The sequence below is a fragment of the Gasterosteus aculeatus genome, chromosome 4 (assembly GCF_964276395.1).
Source record: "Gasterosteus aculeatus chromosome 4, fGasAcu3.hap1.1, whole genome shotgun sequence".
Taxonomy (NCBI): Eukaryota; Metazoa; Chordata; class Actinopteri; order Perciformes; family Gasterosteidae; genus Gasterosteus; species Gasterosteus aculeatus.
In genome coordinates, this window is record NC_135691.1 from 19,022,693 (window position 1) to 19,045,137 (window position 22,445).

At 45.5% G+C, this 22,445-nt stretch overlaps 1 protein-coding gene across 10 annotated transcripts in view; it reads left to right on the plus strand.

The window, feature by feature from the left end:
• Positions 1 to 22,445, plus strand: part of LOC120816974 (mitogen-activated protein kinase kinase kinase kinase 4) — a 38,427-nt gene that overhangs the window by 11,352 nt on the left and 4,630 nt on the right. The window contains exons 11-30 of one of the 10 annotated variants that reach the window (XM_040172673.2): positions 2,948 to 3,020; positions 3,256 to 3,379; positions 4,067 to 4,183; positions 4,478 to 4,612; positions 6,849 to 6,917; positions 10,112 to 10,414; positions 10,941 to 11,075; positions 11,188 to 11,322; positions 12,135 to 12,205; positions 12,757 to 12,836; positions 14,360 to 14,448; positions 14,591 to 14,685; positions 15,197 to 15,281; positions 15,409 to 15,567; positions 16,052 to 16,154; positions 16,310 to 16,465; positions 16,566 to 16,709; positions 17,081 to 17,215; positions 17,338 to 17,438; positions 17,979 to 18,128. In XM_040172673.2, the coding sequence (XP_040028607.2) occupies positions 2,948 to 3,020; positions 3,256 to 3,379; positions 4,067 to 4,183; positions 4,478 to 4,612; positions 6,849 to 6,917; positions 10,112 to 10,414; positions 10,941 to 11,075; positions 11,188 to 11,322; positions 12,135 to 12,205; positions 12,757 to 12,836; positions 14,360 to 14,448; positions 14,591 to 14,685; positions 15,197 to 15,281; positions 15,409 to 15,567; positions 16,052 to 16,154; positions 16,310 to 16,465; positions 16,566 to 16,709; positions 17,081 to 17,215; positions 17,338 to 17,438; positions 17,979 to 18,128 (2,459 nt within the window). Of the gene's footprint in view, positions 1 to 1,708; positions 1,765 to 2,947; positions 3,021 to 3,255; positions 3,380 to 4,066; positions 4,184 to 4,477; positions 4,613 to 6,848; positions 6,918 to 10,111; positions 10,415 to 10,940; positions 11,076 to 11,187; positions 11,323 to 12,134; positions 12,206 to 12,756; positions 12,837 to 14,359; positions 14,449 to 14,590; positions 14,686 to 15,196; positions 15,282 to 15,408; positions 15,568 to 16,051; positions 16,155 to 16,309; positions 16,466 to 16,565; positions 16,710 to 17,080; positions 17,216 to 17,337; positions 17,439 to 17,978; positions 18,129 to 22,445 lie in introns of those variants that run through there. The other 9 variants (XM_040172676.2, XM_040172675.2, XM_040172674.2 and 6 more) reach the window with 9 other exon arrangements.

Consider the following 22,445-nt stretch of genomic DNA (forward strand, 5'->3'; position numbering starts at 1 on the left):
GACGAGACTCCCCCCGTGCAAACCTTTCACCTCACATGCCCTGGATTCAGACGAGCCAACAACAACTGTTGCTCTGCACACGTGGGGAAAACCTGCTGGGGGTTGGCACTTACGTTGGGTCACTTACAGTGCATAATCATCCCAGCGAATCTTCATGCCTCTTGGCCGATGACACAAATTTGGCAAAAATGTCCTCTTGGACGTCAAAGTTCAGGGAATTTCCTGAACTTTGTCTCAACCTTCCACCTGGAACCCAATGATGGATTTATTAGGTTTGGATTTAAAATCTTGAATCATGTCCAAATGATTATACTAAGAGCGAGAGATGATGAGGTCATGACCTTTTAGGCAGATGTCCTAGTAGCCTATTAAAGCCAGAGAAGAAGGCCACATCTATTCTAGATGAGGTCATCGTCCCAGTCCGGTTGGAATCATTAAATGTGGTTTCACAGCTGATTTCTCCTACAGGAGCACTTCTAATACATTCTTTGGATAACCAACAACATTATGTGTCACTAATTCTCTGCATTAGGTGGATTTCAGGTAGGGGTCGATTTTTCGATTTCTCTCGATTCTCTCTAGAACGATTCGGTCTCGATTCAGAAAAGTTAATAATCGGAATTTCGGAAAGTTCATTTCGCGCGAGATATCTGCTCGCTCGCGGAGCGTGAACTTCCTCGCTCGTGAGGTTAGTCTCTGCTCGCGCTCGAATGGGTTTTCTACGCGCTCGCTGTTTTTCTTTGACAGTAAGGGGGCGGAGCCAGTCACCATGGTCTCTACACCTGATTGGTTACAAACCCCGTCTTTGGATTGGCTGGAGTGATGCATTCACACAAATATAGAAGCCCATTTCCGCACTAATGTAAGGAGATAAAAAGAGAGATAAAACGTTGTCAAAAAACAAACGCCACCCTTCGGTAATTGTGGACCGTAAATGACAACCAGCTACAACCATCATTTACCATCATTACCGGCACATTAAGAGCAATGCGACGAACTATGAAGGAGCCTGCGCACATCTTACCTCATTATTTTGATTTTCCAAAAAGTCGATTTTTTTACATAGGCTACTTCCCTATTGTGTTGAAATGCAAGCTGCATTGGTTCTTGCATTGTTGATAGAAAATCATATTTGTGACAAAGATTTTTTTTTCTCTTATAAAAAATTAGAGAAGGTAATTAATCTGTTGATTTTTGTTAATTATCAAATAAAGTAGGAAGTGATTAGCAACCTCTGAGTAGCAAACTCAGATTTGAGAAAATTTAGAAAATCGAGATGCATCGATAATCGTCTTATCAGTTTAGAATCGATAATCGGTTTAGTATCGAATCGTTGACCTCTGAATCGGAATCGAATCGTGAGGTGCCAAGAGATTCCCCCCCCCCCCGTCCCCAAGTTTACCACACGCTGGTACCCACAATTAGTCCTTTGTAACTGTCCTTTAAAACTGTCAAAAGAACACAATGCAGTGCAATCCGAAACATGATTTCAGGGAACCAAGTGCTGATTCAGTGATGGAGGTTTTTAATATAAATGATTAGGCCTCTAGAAAGGCAGTTTACACGCCTCACCTAGTTTCCCTCCGTTGTGCCTGATGCCTGAACCGAGTGAAGGACAAACGACGGCCAGACGGACGAGCGAGAGAGCTAAAAAGAGGGGGGGATGTTGGTCGGGCCTAAAGGTTCCACAACCTTTCCCTTTCTGCAGCATTCAGTCGGGGGAGAAGAGAGACTGCAGGAGGGACGTAGAGACCAAGACACAAGACAAGCATCAGAGATAAGAAGGGGGGGGGGGGGTTCACCCGCATCCTGTTCCTGCTCAGGATGATGTGCTGAATATGTGAGGGCTGTCCAACTGTGAGAAAAACGGTTAGGGGAGGGGTGGCGGGAGATATGTAACCAATTCGCTCCTCTTGCGTTTCCTCCTTCTTCTTCTCCGAGAGGAAGAGGGAGGTCATCCGGTTCTAATCTTCTGTTAGCTTATAAATGCAGGCTAATGACTGGTAGCGTGTGTGTGTGTGTGTGTGAGCGTGTGAGCGTGTGAGCTTGAGCGTGAGCTTGAGCTTGAGCGGGTGGGAACAGGTTTTCAGTGAGCACGTTGGGTCAGGATTGAGTCAGCAATGCTGGCCAGGAGCCGTGGCGTAACAACTGCGTCCCTCACTGTCATGTAGCCCGAGTTCGCCCACACGGCACATCAGTGCTGCGTTCCATAACGACTAAACTGCTGCCGGCGGTGGAGGGCGAGGGAATGTTTGAGGAAGCTGCTCCAGAGAAGCCAGAGGGCAAACGGGGGACGGACCGTTTCTGTAAAGAAGTCACAGTCTTCCCTGAAGGACGCCATAAACCAAACAGGCGAATCCGCAATGCCTGCGAGGAATTGTTCAGAACTGTGAAGTCATATTCATGGACTTTATCACCTGCTATAAAATTCCTGTGATGAAAGTAGACTAATGTTTGAACAGAAAAGGTTGAATATCCTGTAAACGGCTGGATCTGCAAAATTTTCTGGCAAAATCTTTACTCAAATTGGAAATAAAACTAATTATAATTAAATGTGCACATAACTTGAAATGTGGGCTCAGCATTTAACGTGTCCACAGCATTTGTGAGCAGCAGGTTGCAGTGTACACCCAGGGAGCAACTCAGGGCCTCGATAGCAGCGGCCGGGAATCAAACCCTCCACCCACCAACACTTTTCTAAGGTCCATTGTTTTGAAAGCATTCAAGGTGGTCTTCTTTTTGAACATGTGGGACATATAAATATATAAAAACAAGTCTACATCTAGCAAAGAAACCAGCGCAGAGTGAGATGGGTTCCTAAGTAATATATTTAATTGTAGTAATCAAATTCCCCTTGATCATTGGTCCAGCTCTACTAGCAAGCTAAATAATCATGAGATAATAATGAGATATTTAATGACTCGTATTGTCTCTCTCTATCTCTCAGAAGGTCCAGAGTACGACTACAAAAGCAGTGATGAAGACGGTGACGAGGTGACGGAGGAGGAAGGGGAGCCCAGGTACACAGTGAATGAATCCACATATCATTGCTCATCGCTAACCCCGCTGACATTCAAAGCTAATGCAGCACGTGTGTGTGTCCAGTATGGACAGATACATTCCGTTGCGGTGCTGGCCGTCTTAGGATGAGCGTTCACAGTGTGTGTAGCTGTGACTGTCTCCTTGGTAACCCGACCGCGCTCCTCCAGGGTCTTTATGCTACGTTGTTACCATGTTTTGCTCCTTCTGTTGCAGCTCCATAGTGAACGTTCCCGGCGAGTGGACATTAAGGCGCGAGTTTCTTCGTCTACAGACGGAGGACAGCCACGGGGGGGGGAAGGGAGGCCACGGGGGAAGTGGGGGTCAACAAAGACAGCAGGTAGGCCAAGAGGTCGTGGGCAACCCTTCTACACGTTGATTACTGTTGATACTGTAAATTACATGTAGTCATTTACGATGATCTATGTCTCCTCTGTCTCATTTGGTCACATGATGGTTTCACGTCACACACACACACAATGTCGGTGAGGTTGGATGTTTTTGTAGAGTGAAAGATGGTCCTGTAACTTTATGCAGTTCTGGATAAATATGTAGATATTTTTGTTAATGTTTTATGAACATGCTGTTTACTTTTATTTTCAATTAAAAAAAATAGAAGAAAAATGTTTCTCTATGCTCTCAATTAAAATGACAAAGAAAAATCTGAAAAGATCAGAACCCTGCGGTCAGACCAGCTGAGAAAAATGTAACGTGATATAAATGGACAGAATATTTATCAGTCAAAGCAATAATTGTCATATTAAGCAATGATGAGAGTAATGATGGGTAATTGCAGCCCTGATTATTATTAGTTATAGTGACGTAGTCATTCAGTGGCAGTAGATGCAGGTAGTGCTTTCAGCACAGCGAGTTCAGGCCAGCTCACAACGTCCGTCACAACCGACCACCAACGTGTAACTTTAGACCTGTTAAAGGTTGACGTGTAACTGGCTCATATCACCACTTTAACCTGTTCTTAACATACACATTCCTCCGTTGTTTTCCCCATTTTATTTGTACCTCTCAGGCACTGCAGCAGCACAGGCAGCAGCTGGCTGAGCAGGAGCGATACAAGCAGCAGCTACAGGCCGACAGGCAGAAGAGGATCCAGCAGCAGCACGAGCAGCGGCAGAAGTTAGAGGACGTAAGTGCTGCTCGCGCTCTTCTCCTGTGTTCACAGCATCGAGACGCGAGTAAGCAGGAACTCCCAACATGTCAGAGCGGTGAACGCGTCCGTACGAGAAGCCCTTCAGTGTCACAGAGCCTCAAGCCTCTGATGTTCCGTTGTAACTATGTGTCATGTTGATGGTCTGACAATCTCAGCTCGATGCCTGCGAATACAAAGGCCACATATTGGCCCCATGTGAACAAACATGTGAACAAACAAAAAATCTGTGTCCATATTTTTACAGCCATTGACACTTTTTACCGTTTCCAGCAGCAGAGGCGGCAGCGGGCAGATTGCGCCTTTCAGTGGGCGGAGCTTCAAGAGATCTTGTTCGGGGAGGAGTCCGATCTCCACGACAACCGGATCTCATTGGATGACAGAAACGGGAAGAGCAACAGGAGACGGGTAAAGATACGCTACTGGTCCTGCAGACGCTTTTGTGTGATCTAAAAGTCAAATAATGCTGCCATGTTGGTGTGTGCTACTTTCCAACCTCCCCGTCACCTCCTCTCCTGGGGTTCACCGTCGGTTCAGGGCGACAGGTCTGTTCTCACTATCTTCTGATTGGGTACAGATTTGTATTCGAGGATGAACCGATGGTCATGGTACCAATGATCATGGGGGTCTAACGTCTTTGTGACTAAAACTATTTAAATGGCTGTGAATTATACAAAGAAGGAGAATACGCTTAAATGCTTTAGAAACAGGAGGTCTGAAATGGTCATGTGATTAAATATCCATTTAATTTCACCCAAATCGCTAACGGGATATTCTATCTTTTTTTCTTTATCATTTCTTTGTATAAAGGTTTGTTTGTTTTTCCTCTTGATGTCTTTTTTATTTTTGAAGCTTAAAGATGTCCGTTGTTAAACCAAAGGAGTCATGCTTCACCTCCTGTTCAAATGACATGATTTGTAATGGTAGGATACAGAACCTAATGAGAAGGAATGGGACCTTTTGGGGAAACATTTCCATCAACTTGAGTTTGATCGTTGTCCAACAACAGGCTTCTTCTCAGTATTTCAAACTGGCTTCTTCCATCTAAACCTGAGGAATAAAATGTACCGTATACAAGAAGAAGCCTGTTAAACGTTTTTGCAAGTTAGTTGGAGATTGAATACGGAATCCTTTCCTTTTCTGCAGTTTAGTGTACTATCCGTGTATTTTACTCTCTTAAAACTTAATTTCATCAGACAGATCTTTCAGAGATTGAAGATCACGTTACTGTGAAATAGTGTTTGTTAGTGGTGTTGTGTGTGTGTGTGTGTGTGTGTGTGTGTGTGTGAGGGCGAATTGTCTCGGCCAATTCGCGTCACTTTAAACAAAGACAGATAGTGATATAGTGTTTTTTTTGTCATTAATTTGAACATGGAGGTAATGAATCCATCCCACACGCCACTGAGTCTCGAGAGGTTTTTATTAACGCTGAGGAGCAGGTTAGGAGCTGTGATTTCTTCCCTGGGTTTCAACACTATTAATATCTGTCTGCTTCCATTACACGTCTACCTGGGCCGGTGTGCGTGCGGCAGAGATTGGACTCTGATTACACACATTGCCTCTGAACCGTTAAGTTCAGGCGGGCCTAATGGATCTATCTGATGCTTCGTTACGTTTTAAAGCATTTGCATTTAATTATGTTACCGGCTCAGTGAGTGTGTGATGAGGTGTCAGATGAGGAACTTGCGGCGGTGCCGTTCATCGCTTCACGCGTTGATGGATTTGACAAGTTCCACGCGGCACATGAGTGGTGTGTCGGTGGCTCAAAGGTGAGAGGAGTGGCCGTGTGTGTGTGGACTGAGCAACTGTGACCCCCAACGCCCTCCATGGTGTTTGAAATGGTTGGTTAGTTCTGTGGTTGTATAGAAGTCTGAGAAAATCACTAGTTTCAAGTCCTCTTCAATACAGCATGAGGTTCATTTAGTAAGTTCTGGTCCCTTTTGAGTCAAATAGTGCATAAGGAGGAGTACGCTGTGCTGATGGACATGTAGCTACGCAAGCCGCACACTGCGCCGCTACGGCACTTTGAATATGCTCCCTTCGGTTCACCGGTTGCATAAAAACAAGAATAATACTCAAAAATACTCAATACCGATGTGACCAGTAGGTTCCCTGAATCCTTAAATAAACCAGTTAGCCGGCTCTTTCTCCCCACGTCTCTGCTCTTCATTGATGCTTTTTCATGCGGAGTAATCTCTCTGTAAGTTACGTATGAGATCATGATTCTTTGTGGAGAAACTGGGTTGCACAGACCTGTCAATCAATATCTTAACTTACTTCTTAAGCAACACAACCATGTACGTCACATTAGAAGTTCTGCGGTTGAGCAATGTATTCATCATGGCTCCCTGAACTAAAGCGGCTCAAGATCCTCCACCACAAAGGTTCAACGAAGCTAATGTTTGAAAAGAGACAATGTGTTACATTGTTAAAAGTTGCTACGGTTTGGACTAATTGGACATAGGAGGATTTTCTAGGAGAAATTCAGAAAGAGGTCGCGATGAAATATTTAGATTCAAGGGCGTCTGCTAAAAGCACCATGCCATCTTGCACACTCTGAATATTTTAGTTCCCACCTCTCAGAATTCTGCCCTAGACCTCTGTGTACCCTAATTAAAATAAGTGTGTGTGTGTGTGTGTTCAGCAGGACCAGGCAGACAGACAGCGGTATGCCGATGTGTCAGTAAGGCCTCTGGACTCCACCACAGAGCAGGTAACAAACCCTCCCGCTACGCCTTCACTCACTCCTCGTTAATTCAAATGGCCGAGGGCAGGTGGGCTTTCTTTGGAAAGCTCCTGGATGCCTGTAACGCACCTGTGTTGTGAGTCTGCGATATCTGTGTGTGTGCAAACTGCTAACCTCGCAGGGGGACATTTTCATCTTTGGTTTGTCTCGTTCTCTTATGCAATTGTTCTCTTTACACGTTTGCTTCACGTCTTCCGGTGTTTGTGTTTTTGCAGTAATTTATCTGCTGCCTGTTTTACGTGTCTGTGTGTGTGTGTGTGTGGCGCGTTTCAATGAGACGAGGTGTGAAACAATGACTTATTTGCACACATTTTTCTGCAACTGTGTAATTACTTAATTTCCGATGCACCCAATTCATTTAGAAAATATTCTGTGGCTTTATGGATGAAATAAAATAGCAGAAGAAGAAGCAGCAACGATGCGCACTTAAGGACATTAAAGGGGAGACGTGTTTGTAAAGCCGAGGAGAAAATGTGCTCCGATCCAAAGAGGAACGGTTGTGTGTGGGAGAGAAGTAAGCGACTACTTCACTGCCCCCCCGGTAAGATGAAAGGAGCGCAGAGGCCGGAAGACATGATTATCAGGCACTTCCACGGAGCGTGGAAGGGAACAAAAAGGGGGAGAAATCTCTCCCCCCGCACCTTTTTTGAAAGGTTCATTTGGAAGTGGTCTTTCAAAGCGGCAGAGACTTGTGTGTTTGGGACTCAGGGTCAGCTCTTACGCCGCTGCTCATCGTCACATCGGGATTAGAAGTCTCAGCGTCCTCACGGCTTCTTCCATCGCTCCGCCACAGCGCCGAACACCTCTGCTCTACCGCGTCTCTCTTTTGCCTCCAAAGGTGTTTTTCATAGGTGCAGAACCACCAAGCACGTCTCCCCCAAAGGCCCTTGTGGTTCTGTTGTCTTCCTGACATTATGAATGGGTGGATCTTTCTAAATATTAATAATAAAAATCTTATATATATTATAAAAATATAATAAAAACAGCGTAGCAAACAGGTGGCAAAGGAATATTTATTTTTGATATTTTGCAGATGGGTTTATGGAATCGTGTTTAACAGTCAGGAATTTATTTATGACTGCATATGGCCCTAGGATTACGATTATTATAATTTGTTATTTGCAATAATTCCAGTCAACTACGGCAACTTAGATGTTATTTATTCTTTAGTGAGTTTGGTCCCCGTTCAGTAAGTATTTTCTATTGTACTTCAGTGAAAAGGGCTCAGTTTTCTCCCGTCCGCAACATGCAAGTTGTAGACTGACAGACTTATGACAGAAAAAACATGCAGAATTCTAAATGTTCTTTTTATTTGTATAAAAATATGATTTTTAGAACAAATCAGTAAATATTTATTTAAATGTTTGCTTTCATGAAACACTATGGTTTATTGTTCCATAACACAGATAACGCTTATTTTTCACACGTAGATGTTAACATTTATCTCATTGCGCGTCAGTTAAACTGAAAATGACCTCAAGTCAAATATCAATTCGACGTGGAGTGGATATAAAAAGTCTACACAACGCTGTTAAAATGACAGTTGTGTGTGACGTAAAAAAGTGACACGTCAGAAGCCTATTCACCGTTTATTTAGCTATAAGATAAACAATTCAATTGAAAAAATATATATTAAATCTTTTAGGAGGCAAAGCTAAAATAATGTTGTTTCATAAGAGTGCACACGCCCTTCTAAATGGGGATGTGGCTGCGTTCACATTCAACCACTCCCATCCTGTTTAATAAGAGTCAGTCTACACCTGTCATCATATAAAGTGATTCATTCCAAATCACCTTCAGCTGTTCGAGAAAGACTTTCCTGACTCCTCTGAGTTGCATCTGACGGCACAAGCCATCGTCAGCAGAGAGCTTCCAAAGCATCACACAGATCTCAGTCAGAAGGGCGACACGCTCCGTGGCTGCTGGGAGAGACGGGGCGTCTCGGTCCCACTACCTATCGGCTCGGGATGGTTGTGTACCGCTCAGTATGTTTAAAAAATATACTGGCGGTATTCCAGTTAAACCAGTGAACCGCCTCCTAACTGCTGATCCCCACAAAGTACATGAAGGCATTCATAAATGTAGCGTCTGTGTTCTCCCATTGGCTGTTCTAGCTGTAGACAGTCACAGCTCTTTGTTTCTGCTTTTATTGCACTTCCTCTGGAGAAAGTTGTGCTTACAATTCGTGTCTCCATCCAGAGCGGCAGCTCGTTGGCACATTTCTGTCTTATGAATGTGTTCCGTTTGCGTTTTACACAACAGCTTCTTTCTAATGTGCCTCTTTGAATGTGTGAGAGCGTCTGCGTGACTAAGCATGTGTTTTTACCACCATGGGTTTGTCCTGTCCGTTTCTACTCCACCTGGGAGTGTCAGTCTACACGTGCACAACATCCACTTGATCGCTTGTTATGAATAGTCGAACCAGTCTGAGAAGTTTCAGTTTACATCATTGATCCAGGCTGCATATTCACCACGGAGCTCACATCAGCTCTTATTGTTCCTGAGTTAGAACATCCAGACGCTCTGCCGGCTGAGAAGCCGTGCCGATATTATTACTATTCACTGTGATTTGCATCTGAAGTCAAATCTGATTAACGAATGTCCGGCCATTCTACTCTATGTGAGCGTTCTTAATTAGATTTGATTAACAAGATTCAGCTTCTATTTCTAAGAGGGATTGAAACCAGTTTAAATATGTTTAATGGGAGGATGTGTGTTGTCAAGCTAGCCGATGAGATTGAGACGTTGTAGTTAAAATAATAATAGTACTGAGGTTTAGACCGCAGTATATCATAATGAATTGGATAACATAAGTTATCCATTTAACATAAGTAAATAAGTTTACAAAGTAAGTCAATATGACCACAGAATATATCAAATATATAAATTACTAATCAAATAATTAAAAGATCAAATAACATCAAACCTAAGCAAGGTAAAGGTTTTAAGAGCAATTCAAAAGAGAAATGGTGCAAAGTTAAATCTAATGAAACCTCAGCATTTGTGAAGATTTTCCTGACTCTAGAATGACATGTAACTCAGTAATACATAAATCTAATGATATAAGTACATATAAGACAGTCCACATATACGTCATTGCACACGGACACTCCCAGGCCCCGTCACCGCCTTTGTGTGTGCTTTCCATGTCTGCGATATAGAGGGCCGCCGCGCCGAACCAGCCGCTTCAGCGCAAAGCCCCGCCCTCCCCGCCGCAAGCCACGCCCCGGCCTCTGGCTCAGCACCAGCAGCCCTCGGTGGGCAGGAGATCCCACCGCACGCTGCCCAAGGACCAAACCCAGCTGCTGTCGCTGCAGCACGACCACAGGCACCGGGAGAGAGAGAGGCAGAGGCAGAGCGAGACGCCTGTAGCAGCTGTCCACCAGCTAACGGCTATCGGCGGGAGCGCCGCCGTCGCTGCCTCTCCCTCGCCCCGCCGCGCCGCATACAGCCAGCGCTCAGCGGTAAACGCGCCCCCCTCTTCCACTGTCTGCCTTCATCACCTCTGTGCCTACACATATCAGGCCCCCACTTTTATTGAGTTTGATAGTTTGTTTTTAGATTTTCATTCTTATTGCTATATTAGTTGACGTTGTCATGAAGCTTTGACAAAAATGTATTTATCGGTCTCTGGAAAAACTACCAAAGACACCATTCTATGCCTGGTGGCAGATACGCAGACTATTTGTGCAGACAGAAAGATTCAGTGACATCCCCTCTACCACTTGCACAGAGGCTACACCACAGCGGAACTACCGCAGGGCCATTTCTACAAGAAAGAGACGTGCCCACGGTTTACAATACACATCTATATGTTTAAAGACAATATGCTTACTTGATCACAGACCTCAAATAAGACCTTTTATCTGCAATCATGTACCCACAATACAGCACTTAAGCAGCTGATAGCTGATAGCAGGCCCCCCATATGGATTAACTAGTCCATATACACACATACACACAGCTCTTACATGTGTTTCCTGTGTTTAGATGGACCTCCAAGATTCAAACCTAGCCAGGCTGCTTTTGGCTGCCGGTCTGCCCAACCAGGTGCACTCCAGGCTGGGCTCTGGGAGCAGCTCGAGTCCCTGTACTCCCGCCATGCAGAGAGCTCACCTCAACCAGGTACTTGCACTTCTTTTCAATCTGGTGTGTTTTATACACACAATATTAAATGGCTGATTCAATTCTAAAAGTAACAGATGTTCATGGCTGTGTTCTACTTTTCTGTCCCAAGAATGCCAATCTTCGCTCAAGCCGAGACGCCCCTCACAGCAGCTCCATGTCAGACGTGGCCATCTCCCCGTTGTCCCCAATTTGCCCCCAGTCCTCGACTGATGACGTCTTCTGGGACTCCAGGACGCCCCCCAAGGTGACCAACGAGTGTCCTATTAGCTGCCGGGTGACACTCTTAAGTTTATTCAGAGAAACGAGGCAAACGTTGGAGTGAGCGAGAGAGGAAGTAGTGGTATGGTCATGCCAGGCGGCATCACATGAGGCTGGCATCCTGTGATGGCGCATGCTAGGCCTCTTGTGATGTGCTCACACCACGCTAAGGACGCGGTGCAGGCAGCACGCGGTCGGCCTGCTGAGGCTGTGTGTTTGCGCAGCAGGGGGGGGGACAAGGGTCTCTTAGCCGACGCAAACAACCATCTCAATGTAAATGTTCCCACAAGAGCTTAAAAAGTCACTTAAGTCACTAACTTCTTAACAGACTCCGGGCTTCTCCACTCACCTGCTGGTTGGTGCGACTGAGAGTTTGAGAAGAATGTTGAAAGATTCTGTTTTGAAACGCAGTTGATAGAAAACGGTTTGGAAATATCTCTGAGTCAGATGGAGTTTCCCCCAGCGTGTGAGATTTGGACGTTTGGAGTTTAAAGGAGCACCATTGAAATGTGAAGACGTTGAAGCCAAGCCCATGGGATTGTCCAGGGTGAAAATGTCCCAGTGGCTTAACGTGGACTTTTATGCACTATTCTCGTCATCCTTTCAGGCCTTTTAGGGGATGCCGTACTTAAAGTTTCATAAACCGCAGCAACCTTTCCATAATAAGCTCAAACTCGTGCTCGACCAGACGCAGGATCCTCGTAAAGATCAGAGCCCTCCCAAACATACAATCTCACAATCGGAGTGGTCTTTCTGCCTAATCTGTTTTACTGGACTCTTCTTCTGGTCTCCGTCCAGGTCCCAGAGCGCACCACCTCCAAGTTCTACTGCCGAGAGCTGGTGATGGGACGCAACAAGGCGGACTCGAGGTAGAGCACAGCTATACTGAAGACCTGGAGGAATGTGGCGTTTAGGACGGGTGGTCTGCGTGTGAGCCCATGAGCTCACCTCAGGAGCTTAAGAAGTCATACGCTCTGTGTTGGATTAAACTGAACCATCAGCACACCATGTAGTCCCTCTTACCTGTACAAGGGCTTTTAGCACGTTTCAGGGAAGCTCCACTGTTGTTGTTCATCCAGTTTACATGCATCCGTCTGTCCTTAAGTTGGAAAAAATGTAGAATATGAATGTTTATTGGCCGTATGTTTAATATTACAACCATGCTAATAGCAGGGCAGTTATCCTGCACAGTGAGCATTGTTTGAGAGGGTTTGTATCACATTACAGGTCAGCACACTTTGATGATAGTTCATATTGGATCCTAGTTTGGTGATCCATTTCGATTGGAGTTAACTAATATTCAGCAACTTGTGTCGCATTGGCAGCGTGAAGGATATAAGAACGATTGGAACATACACAAGTGTATAACATCAATTGAATGACCCTCTGGGGCTCTGTGTGTGTCTCTTTCTCCACCTAGTGGCAGTCCAGCGTCTGTAGCCGATACGAGCGGGCGTTCTGCGTCTCACGGCGTGACCTCCAGCAGCAGCAGTTACCAAGGTGTGTGTCAGCCGGAGCCCAGCAGGCTCTCTGTAAGAGCTGTATGAGCATTACTATACAGTTATGTCGTTTGTTTAAATGAGTCATTTCAAATTAGAACCTACATTGTTTTGATCTTTGAATTGAACTCTCAATGTGCACTGAAGTATGGATTTCTTTGCATAATTCATTTTTCCATGGAACCAGCCAATTTATAGTTAAGTCAACATACAGTGACAAAGCAGAGTTGCTGTGATAATTGTAGCCAGTGTGTGGTTTTGTTTTTTATTGCAGACTTTTTCAAGGGGGGGGGCCGCCCCTCTGTTACAATGGTTGGTTTCTACAACGTGATCGGAGTCCACTCTGCTATATTCAGTTGATTGGGCAGAGTTTAGAGAGGCTCTTATCGGCCTATATCCGGTCCCACACGTGGCCGTGCATGTCAGCACAAACCAAGCCATGAAGTCCAGGGAAATGTCTGTAGACCTCTGAAACAAAATCGAGGCACTGATCTGGTGACCGGTACAGGAAAATCTCTGCAGCATTGAAGGCCCCAATGAGCACAGTGGCCTCCATCATCCGCAAATAGAAGCAGTTTGGAACCAGCAGGACTCTTCCTGCAGTTGGCCGCCCAGCCAGACTGAGCGATCGGGGGAGAAGGGCCTTAGTCTGGGAGGTGAACAAGGACCCGGTGGTCACTCTGACAGAGCTCCGTTCATTTTTTTCAAAAATAGAAACACTTTTTTCACTTTGTCATTATGGGGTGTTTTGGATTTGGATTTAATCCATTTTAAAGCTGGAGGCTGTGACATAACAATGTGGAAAAAGTGAAGCGCTGTATCTGTTCAGCCAGTGGGGGGGAAGTGTAGCCAGGAATCATGTTCCTACAATATTCTTCTTACAACTTCCATCCTAATGCCGGTAGCCTGAGACTGTAAAGATAAAGTAATAATGTTAATACCATCATTGCACAATGAGCTGGAGAGTGGTCGGTTCACGTGCCCACACACCAAAACACCCTCCTCACAGACAGGCAGCCCCCAACAAGCCCCCCAGGGACAGGAGAACATGGCAGCCAGAGCCCCCCTGTGGAGAGAGAAGCGCCTCTGTGTCCCCCGTGCGTGGCAGCTAGGGAGCTCTTGTTGTGGCTGTGAGCCGTACAAAGAGGAGGAGAATACTTCAAGAGTTTCCCTCTGTGTGCAGTTGGAAATGGATTTTGATGCCTCCCGCTCAGTTTGGCTGCCTTGTTTTCAAAGTCTCAGATCAGAGATCCTCCCAGAGACCCGTACAGCTTTGCTGCAGTAACAGAGGACGTGACCATAGAAGAGCGGATGTCCTCTTTGAAAGACACTGTTGTAATGTTTTGGTGCAGCGTTACCGATGCACTCCACGTGGTGATACAGTTTTCCCATGTAGTGTCTACGGGCTCATTTGTGCCCGGTTAATAGCCTCTCACCTCTAATGTTAGCCTGGTAGGGATCAGTGGTCTGCTAAACACCAGCCTGCAGAGCTGCTGCTAATGAGTGTTTGTGTGTTTGTCGTAGGCTACTTCAATCTGGAGAGTCCTCTTTTACAGCACCGTCTGCAGCAGCAGAGGAGGACGCAAGAGAGCATCACCAGTGGGCACAGACACGTAAATGCTGCATTGTTTTTCCAACTGGGCTTTGTTCTACAAGCACAGCAGTATCAGATGTTGTGTAGCTATCTCCGTCTGAACCCCATGAAACTACAGGCGTGCTGAGCTCCTCATACCTCTCGTGTCCTCCCCTGTTCAGGGCGTGCGGTCGGCTGTGGGTCGGCTGAACAAGGCCACAGAGTACTCGTCATCCAGCGACGAGCTCGGCAGCAGTGACGATGAAGAGGGGAACAGGTGAGATCTTCGTCAGTACAAGGATGCCATCGTTCACCATGTTCCACCGGGCGTTTCTCCCTCTTTCCTGTTCATCACAAGAACAGAAACTCTTGACTCACAATTTATTGCTTCACCCTTCGTTTCGCAATTATAAGACAAGCCCTTTTGCAAGATGTAATTTACCAATAGTGAAACCAATAAGATAAAAAAAAGGTCAAGACTTCTGACGTGTCCACTGAGATCCAGACCTGCCAAGGCCGAGCTCCTAAACACAAGCGCCACCTTAACAGTGACCAGCCTCGTCTGTCAACGTTCCATTAAAGTTGATCCTTTTTTTGCTCTGAAGCAACAGATTTATGTGTGCACATGGAGCAGGTAATGAGATTACAGTTCTGATCTTTGGAAGTTAAGCAGCCTGCTTTCCGTTGCCATCGATCTCGAGTGTGTATTGATCCCGTCTCCAGCTGATTAATGCTGTACCTGCACTCAGACTGCAATCTATAATCTCTACCTGTCTCTGCCCTCCGAGGTCCGGCCTGTCCAACGGGAAGGGGAGATACTTCAGAGGAATACACGATGGGATCGTACTGCAACCACACCACAATCTCAACCAGGTGCCCTGCGCTCGCACACACACAGTTACTCCTCTTTGAACTTGTATGCTTAAACCCAGCGGGTGCAACATCCATCCTGTTGGAGAGGGAAGACAACAGCCTCCTCTCTGCGTACTGTGTTCTACAGATCTCTCTGATAGGTTCGGATGACACGCACCTGCTACCGGACCTCCTGCAGAAGGCGTCCTCCTCCAGCAGTCCTACCCACAATGCACCAAGCCAACAGCAGCTCAACTACTCCCACTTACCCACAGCCCCTCACTCCCCCACACACCAGGAGGTGCATGTGAGTTTATTAGGGGGGAGAATGCACTAAGAGAGACTCAAGCAGATACTGTCCATCCGCAGGTTTTTTTGGGATTGGATCAGTGATTTTAAGAAAGTCTCAGTGGGTGAAAGAAACTGATCAGCTTTTGATTAAAAAAGCCTCGATATTATCATGACACCTTATTTTAATAATAGCAGGCTGTGTAACCTAAACACAGTAGGGAAGATGAATGATACGAGGTCATTAGCATTGTTTAAACGACATTCTCCATCTTTAGGTTTTCCACTCAAGAAATGCAGGACTTTTGGTTATATTTTGCCACAGCGTGCAGCAGAGGGCGCTGTTGTCACAGGAAGCGAGTGAAATAAAATAAACAGGCCAGGTTCATGTTGCTATTAAGCGGGAAAAGGATAATCTAATACTGGATATGGAGCCAAAGCCTTACAATATAACTGAAGCTGGGGAATAAACGGTTTGTTTCTTTGTTGATGCTCATCCTCAGGCCGTCAGCAGTCCTACTGGTGGAAACACCTCTTCTTCTTCCTCCTTCTTGTCATTCATCGATCCAAGATTGATCTCCATGTCATCCCCCCCTGAGAGCCCTGGCAAGTGCATTTACACACACACACACACACACACAGTTAACATACGGACTTATTCCTCTGTGAGTAAATAAAGACGTTTTTGTTCACAATGAATACATAATTTCATTTGTAACAACAGCGTGCATCACTGACTCTGTTGTTCCATCTCCACCCAGTGGGCAGTAAAGGTGAGCAAATCAAGAGGGAAAACCACAGGAAAGGCTCTGTGGTCAACGTGAACCCAACCAACATTCGACCGCAGAGCGACTCTCCGGAGATCCGAAAGTACAAGAAGAAGTTCAACACGGAGGTTCTCTGTGCGGGACTGTGGGGTTTGTACTTTTACTTTCATGTGTTTCTGGGAGGGCGGCTGTCGTGCAGGGCGCGCTGGTGGTGCTGGGGTTTGAGGTTGGCGTCTGCTCTGTGCTGTAGGCGTCAATCTGCTGGTGGGGACGGAGAACGGCCTGTGGCTGCTGGACCGCAGCGGTCAGGGGAAAGTCTACTCACTCATCAGCAGACGGAGGTTCCAGCAGATGGACGTGCTGGAAGGACTCAACGTACTCATCACTATATCAGGTACTTGTACGCCATGGATGCTCATGTACTGCTCGGTATTGTAGCTTCTACCTGCAGGCCATCAGGCTGATGAACAGCTCGCTCCCAAGACACCTGCCCACCCCCCCCACACCACTGATAACAGCCCCACTACATACATACATACACACACACACACACAGACAGACCTGTGACTTATTGGCAAAAACGCACAATGCACTTTAGCGTTTGCCTAACGCATGCACATATTTATACATTGTGCACTTTAGAGTGTATATATATATATGTATTACATTGGACAGAGTAACCTGTTAAACTGTACACATGACAATAACTATCTTGAATGGTATGTATAAGCTGTAGCTCTAGACGCTCTCCGTCCGTGCCTGTAGGTAAAAAGAACAAGCTCCGTCTGTACTACCTGTCCTGGTTAAGGAACAAAATCCTCCACAACGACCCAGAGGTGGAGAAGAGACAGAGTTGGACCTCGGTAGGCGACCTAGAGGGCTGTGTACACTACAAAGTGGGTAAGTACACGCTGCCAAGGGCACCTTGAATGGAATCTCTTTTCAAAGCTGCAAACTAGAAAACACTGCATGAGCAGGTAGGGTCGCAGCTATTCGATAACAACTCCATCTGGTCTCCACAGTGCGTTACGAGAAGATAAAGTTCCTCGTGATTGCCTTGAAGAATGCAGTGGAGGTGTACGCCTGGGCCCCCAAACCCTACCACAAGTTCATGGCTTTCAAGGTCGGTACCAGTAAAGGTCCACATTTCTGGAAGGAAGGACTGACCTATTTGTCCATATATTCATTCACAGGTCAGGCACGCAGCGCTGCATGAATACTTCCACCTGCTCTGCCAGTATCATTATTGAATTAGCAGTACTGGCCATCATTGCCTTTTTCTGTCCTTACGACAGCGTTGCACATCTAGGACCAAACATTAATGGGCCAAAAAGAAAAAAAAAAGTGTAAAAGTTTCACCAGCACAGCCATGACTCACGCTCTCAGTAGAGCTGTGTCCTATTTCTCTCTCCGTGTCCTTGGTGGCTTGAGCTAGTTTATTTCTCCACGTAGTTCCACCCTGTCCCCTCAGAAGGGACGGCTCCACTGTCTCAGCATGGCTGTGCTACGCAAGTGCTCTACTAATGGTCCACGTCCCTTGTTGATTTATTATTAAGGCACCAGTTCTTTTCTAAATGAAATGTTGAGATTGACTCAGACCATCCTTACAGTTGTTTGTTTCTGTGTGTGTGTGTGTGTGTGTGTGTGTGTGTTTCCACCCCAGTCATTTAGGTCCCTGCCTCAAAAGCCACTGTCTGTTGACCTGACAGTGGAGGAAGGTCAGAGGTTAAAGGTCATCTACGGCTCCTTGTCCGGCTTCCATGCCATCGATGTGGACTCTGGGACGCCATACGACCTCTACCTGCCCACACATGTGAGACGCTTGATGTTTAATGTTGGACACTTGGTATGCAAGTGCTTTTTATGTTTCGCTGCGGAGAGTTTTCACGCTTATAGCTGCAAGGCGGTCGCCCCAAAGGGGCTTCTAGTCCTGAAATGATCCAATGTGCTCGTCTACAAGTTGATGCCTCAAATGAGCTTGTGTTCACCACAGACCTTAACAGATTTGATCAGATTCAGATCTCTGATATACCGGGTTCCCTCCACTCATCTCAGGGTGCACTTCTCCCACTCACAGTCTCTAGATGTCAGTCATTGCTCTCCTGTTACCCTCTCTCTTCTCTCCCACTCATCCTATTGCTGTCAAACACTTTTCTTTCTCATTCAGTCTCTTCCTCTCTTCCCCCCACGCCGTCCAGTGTGGCATTTTCTTGTTTTTCTCCCTCATTTTGATCTTCTCTTTGGCTTTATTAACCTCGCTGTGTTCTGTCTATGTGCAGGTAGTGTTTTGATCTCCATTCAGACGTTGTCTGTGTTTTTAGTACGCCTGTTTTTCTTGAAACTGTAGAGGTGTATCAGGGGATGTTCGGCTTAAAAGATCTTCTTCTGTAGATGTTGTTGGTGGTTCATTTTGCACTGACTGTATTCTAGAGCGTGAAGGAACACACCCCTCCACAGACCACAACATGAAGCTTAACAATACCAAAGCAGTGACCATTGGCTAGTTGGCAGTCAGTTAGTCCACCACATAGATGAAGAGATATTCTAATCGTCACCTGAGTGTAACTCTGTTGACTCTTTTCCTTTCGCGCCCACATCAAGTCCAATCTTGAGAGTAGAACAGTGTCAAGTAATTGTTTGCTTTTTTGGCAGAATGTGAGGCTTTACAAATGAGGATAAAGGGATTCTGTATTTGCTCATATAGCCTGAAACTGGTCATTTGGCCAATGTTTTGATAACAGACCGCAGCCATTCTGACTAATGGTAACGTGTGTGTGTGTGTGTGTGTGTTTCACATAATTTCATTAAGCCGTCACTGGAAAATGGGTCTCCCTTTGCACGGTTGACATGTGTTGCTCTATCGTTCGGTGTTTCCACGGCCCTCTGAATCCCGGCACGTTCTGCTCATATGAACGGCACGTCAGTCCCAGTGATCAGCAAGTAGCGCCGTGGACAGTTTGTCAGTCTGATTCAATGGCTTCAACATAAATATGATTCACAGCAGTGTACTTTCCCACTTGATCTCATGAAAACATGTGTTTTTAATACAACGAATACTACTACATCTTCCAACATGGCTCGATTCTTCACTGTTGGTTTTCTCGGTTCCTATGCTGTTTGCCCTGCATGCGTGCTGTTAAGTTTATATCATTGTGGCAATCAAGAAATTGTCCCATTTTGGATATTAGCCATTGCTGTAGAAAAAGAGGTCAACCCAATGACAGCGTTATAACAGTTTTGTAATACTCCGTACCATGAGCTCGAATGAACCCTTTTCTTGCTCATTTTCACACAAACACACACACACATATTGGGGCAGGCGCCCTTAGTGTGTGCTACTTTATATCCGCACGGGGACTTTAAGCATGGTGAAGTAGAGAGACGGAAGTACAAAAAAAGAAAGAAAAAGCTCCAAAAATACCTCCCTCCTGTCCTCCTCCCTGCATCATTTACTAAGTGACCTGTTTCCCCCCCTCCCCTCTCTTCTTCTGTGGTATATTAAGCCTGTGTGCACACAGCTCGCCTCCACACCGGTGCCTTATGCTGCTGCTGCTTATCATACATCATTTCAGCTCTTTCTCTCTCCTGCTTATAGAGTAAAGATTTACGCTCTCTTCCTAACGAACACACACACCCGGAGTGCTTTTAAACACACTCACAATCCTCGCGCTGTAGTTCCCTTTTTGTGAGCACCCTTGAGGACACCTTCTTTGGAGCTGCATCCGTGGCCTGAGACACACACACACTTCTTCTTATGCGCGCATCTCGCCACACAAATACACCTACATCAGCAGTATTCTCTCACAACTCCGATTTCTACTTTGTAATCGCCGCTAAAAGCAAGTCACTTACCCAGAAACATGATGCAGCACTCGTTCACTTAAAGGAACACGCACACATCTTCCACAATAACCATGCGGATTCCAAGGCAGAGGATTAAGATTGCGTTGCGTCTGTGGATGCCTGTTCTGATGCTCAGGATTGTGGTGGCTCACACTCTGGTACAGTATGACACACACTCACACCACTCGTATCCACCCACCCCATGGAGCACCACCAAACACCACCTAACTTTGTTCTTTTTACCGATCGAGCTGGTTAGATAAGTGTGTTTGTGATCTGGTTAGATACGTGTGTGTGTGTGTGTGTTTGTGATCTGGTTAGATACGTGTGTGTGTGTGTGTGAGATCTGGTTAGATACGTGTGTGTGTGTGTGTGTGTGTTTGTGATCTGGTTAGATACGTGTGTGTGTGTGTGTGAGATCTGGTTAGATACGTGTGTGTGTGTGTGTGTTTGTGATCTGGTTAGATACGTGTGTGTGTGAGATCTGGTTAGATACGTGTGTGTGTGTGTGTGTGAGATCTGGTTAGATACGTGTGTGTGTGTGTGTGAGATCTGGTTAGATACGTGTGTGTGTGTTTGTGATCTGGTTAGATACGTGTGTGTGTGTGTGTGTGAGATCTGGTTAGATACGTGTGTGTGTGTGTGAGATCTGGTTAGATACGTGTGTGTGTGATCTGGTTAGATACGTGTGTGTGTGTGTGTGATCTGGTTAGATACGTGTGTGTGTGATCTGGTTAGATAAGTGTGTGTGTGTGTGTGTGATCTGGTTAGATACGTGTGTGTGTGTGTGTGATCTGGTTAGATACGTGTGTGTGTGATCTGGTTAGATAAGTGTGTGTGTGTGTGTGTGATCTGGTTAGATACGTGTGTGTGTGTGTGTGTGTGTGTGAGATCTGGTTAGATACGTGTGTGTGTGTGTGTGTCTGTGATCTGGTTAGATACGTGTGTGTGTGTGATCTGGTTAGATACGTGTGTGTGTGTGTGTGTGTCTGTGATCTGGTTAGATACGTGTGTGTGTGTGATCTGGTTAGATAAGTGTGTGATCTGGTTAGATAAGTGTGTGATCTGGTTAGATAAGTGTGTGATCTGGTTAGATAAGTGTGTGTGTGTGTGTGTGAGATCTGGTTAGATACGTGTGTGTGTGATGTGGTTAGATACGTGTGTGTGTGTGTGTCTGTGATCTGGTTAGATACGTGTGTGTGTGATCTGGTTAGATACGTGTGTGTGTGTGTGTGTGTGTCTGTGATCTGGTTAGATACGTGTGTGTGTGATCTGGTTAGATAAGTGTGTGATCTGGTTAGATAAGTGTGTGATCTGGTTAGATAAGTGTGTGATCTGGTTAGATACGTGTGTGTGTGATGTGGTTAGATACGTGTGTGTGTGTGTGTGTGATCTGGTTAGATACGTGTGTGTGTGTGATCTGGTTAAGGAAGTGGTTGATAGTGGTTGATGTAATCCCAGATGAGCGTTGCAATGCTTTAATGCCAAATACTTGTTGAACTAATAAACCAGGTATTTTCTGATAATAAACTGGAATTTTAGTCGCCCGCCGAATATCATTGAAATTCATATAAGTGAGCTTTGGGCTTCATTCAGAAATGTCCTTTGTTCTTACTCAAATCTCATTTCGGATTAACCCATCTGTCCCTCTCTAAATCTATTGGTATTTATTTTATTAACAGTATGGATGATGTGTGTGAAAGGATTTTAATGTAACCTAAAAAAGAGACGTTACCTGTTACTATTAAAAACCATGTAGACTGATATGTATCATACAGTACCAACACTGTGCAGCTAATAACAAAATAGTGTCTTGAGCGGATCAGCGGGTTCGTCCTGACTCCCGGCAGATGCGATTGTATTAATACTGGTTATTGACTCGCTTGCCGTTTGCTAATTCATAGAGCCTCCAGTTCTGCTTCGTTCCAATTTAGGATTAATATGTTGCACTTTGCCCTTTGTTTGGTTTGTGTTCACACTGCGATGTTTAACACCGGGCCGAAACACGACACGTGAGCAAACTGTTCTGTCATTGGTCTGATGTTATTGCAGCTATAAATAACCTCTGTCTTTGATTGGGGGCGTTTGGGGGTGCAGGAACCCAGTCGTTGAAACGTTGGGGAAGAGGTGCCTTAGGATTCCTCTGAAATTTGTCTTTACACTTGTTGAAGACCGTTTTATTTGTGACTTAAGAATTGAAACCTTTTTGCGTCTGTAAAGACGAAGATTTCATTTGAGTAACCACAAAGAGACTGTGAGGTCAACAGAGACATTTATTTTCTGAATA